General features: G+C 41.1%; 1 protein-coding gene across 1 annotated transcript in view; it reads right to left on the bottom strand.

Annotated features, from left to right (window-relative positions):
• Nucleotides 1-308, bottom strand: part of LOC107099092 (intelectin-like) — a 17,310-nt gene extending 17,002 nt beyond the window's left edge. The window contains exons 1-2 of the mRNA XM_015397065.1: nt 227-308; nt 6-146 (exon numbers count right to left, since the gene is read on the bottom strand). Coding sequence (XP_015252551.1) covers nt 6-146; nt 227-308 — 223 coding nt within the window. The remainder of the gene's footprint in view (nt 1-5; nt 147-226) is intronic.
• Between the last annotated feature and the right edge of the window lie 1,215 nt (nt 309-1,523).

Genomic DNA, 1,523 nt, shown 5'->3' with positions numbered 1-1,523 from the left:
CCTACCTTCTCGTTCACCATATTTAGCCAGGATTTCTTTACAGCTCCGAGCAATGAATTTGAATCTGTCACTCACTGTCCGCATCTGTTCAAAATTTGTCTGGGGGATAATTTCTAAGTCCTCTTTGAAGTCAGTCTCATTTTTTCCTGAAAATACAGTCAGATTTCAAAAGACATACAGGAAAACATGCAAGAGGAAATGTTATATACCTGAAAGCAAAATTTACCTTCTAGCGGGAAGACATCAACAAGGGATGCATGCCCGAAGATCAGAAAAATCCCCAAAAACGCAGGTATATGGCTAAGCATGTCTGTAAATCAGAGTTATGTAATGTTTCAGAAAAGCCACCTTTATTTTTAACAATCTAGATGAACATTATAGTTTTATCTTCAAACTGGACAACAGGAAAATAGTTATATCAAATGCAAGTGTAAAGAGTTATTCCCCATTTCTTATTCATGTCTACTAGAAAACCACTTACTTCTTAACTTACTTCTCAGCCTGAGATGTTTTTTTTTGTCCTAAGATGTCTTTAATATATATGGGTGTTTATATGTACAATCATTAACTTTTGTACCATGATTAGTGAGCTTTGTACAATAGCACTTTTATCTCCTCTGTTATCTGGCAGCAGTTGCTAGTTTATAAACAGACCAGGAAACTATTTTGACTAAGGATGTCACGTGTCTTCTATTATCTTGTTTACTCCAGGTATTTTCCTGGTTCATTCAATGTCACAAGCAAGAGATGCACCGAGATCAGAAAAATCTTCACAAAAACACAATGTACATCCATTAATGTTAACCGTTACTTGATTACTAAATTAGGTATCGATTATTTCATTAATCAATAAGCCAATTTTTTACCTAACCCCCATATATATAAAATATGTATACATATTGTTTTGTTTTTTGTATCATGGTGTTATTGTTACTGTTGGGATCTGGAGATCTGTCCACCTTTCTCCAGCAGAGGGCGCCCTTGGTCTCCTGGAGCTGAGCTGACGACCACACCTGCGGCTCATTGGTTCATCAGGAGACCAGCATTTAAGCAGCGGCAGGGCTGCACTCCAGCGCCAGAGTGTTAAGCCAGTTATGGTTAGCAAGCCTGAGCCAACCAGCCTGTCTGATTCTCTGACTCCCCTGAAAACCTGAACTTGAATCTAACCAGTTTTTTTCCTCTCTGCTTCTTAGGAAGAAACCTGACTGAACCCTGGAACTCTGGAAGAGTTTCTCAGCTGAAACCTGCCTGCCTGCTCTCAGAAGGTCTGCTGAACTCAAACTATCAGAACCTGCCTGTCCGCTCTCAAGAAGAGAACTGGAAGAACCTCTGAATCTAAACACTGACAAGTCTGAAGTCGAGCCCTGCCGTTGCCTAGCCCTCTGCCGACCATCTGCCTCTGGACCCTCAGCTGCTTAGCCTGAACCACATCACAGGTACAGACCTGCACAACTCCTCTGACAAGATCATCAGCATCCTGGCTAACCTAACTATCCCTCTCTGCAGAGAACCCTGTGTGACCA

This window comes from Cyprinodon variegatus, unplaced genomic scaffold, assembly GCF_000732505.1.
Source record: "Cyprinodon variegatus isolate N-32 unplaced genomic scaffold, C_variegatus-1.0 Scaffold837, whole genome shotgun sequence".
Lineage (NCBI taxonomy): Eukaryota > Metazoa > Chordata > Actinopteri > Cyprinodontiformes > Cyprinodontidae > Cyprinodon > Cyprinodon variegatus.
The sequence above is the reverse complement of the archived record's forward strand: the minus strand, read 5'-3'. Positions and strand labels throughout refer to the sequence as shown.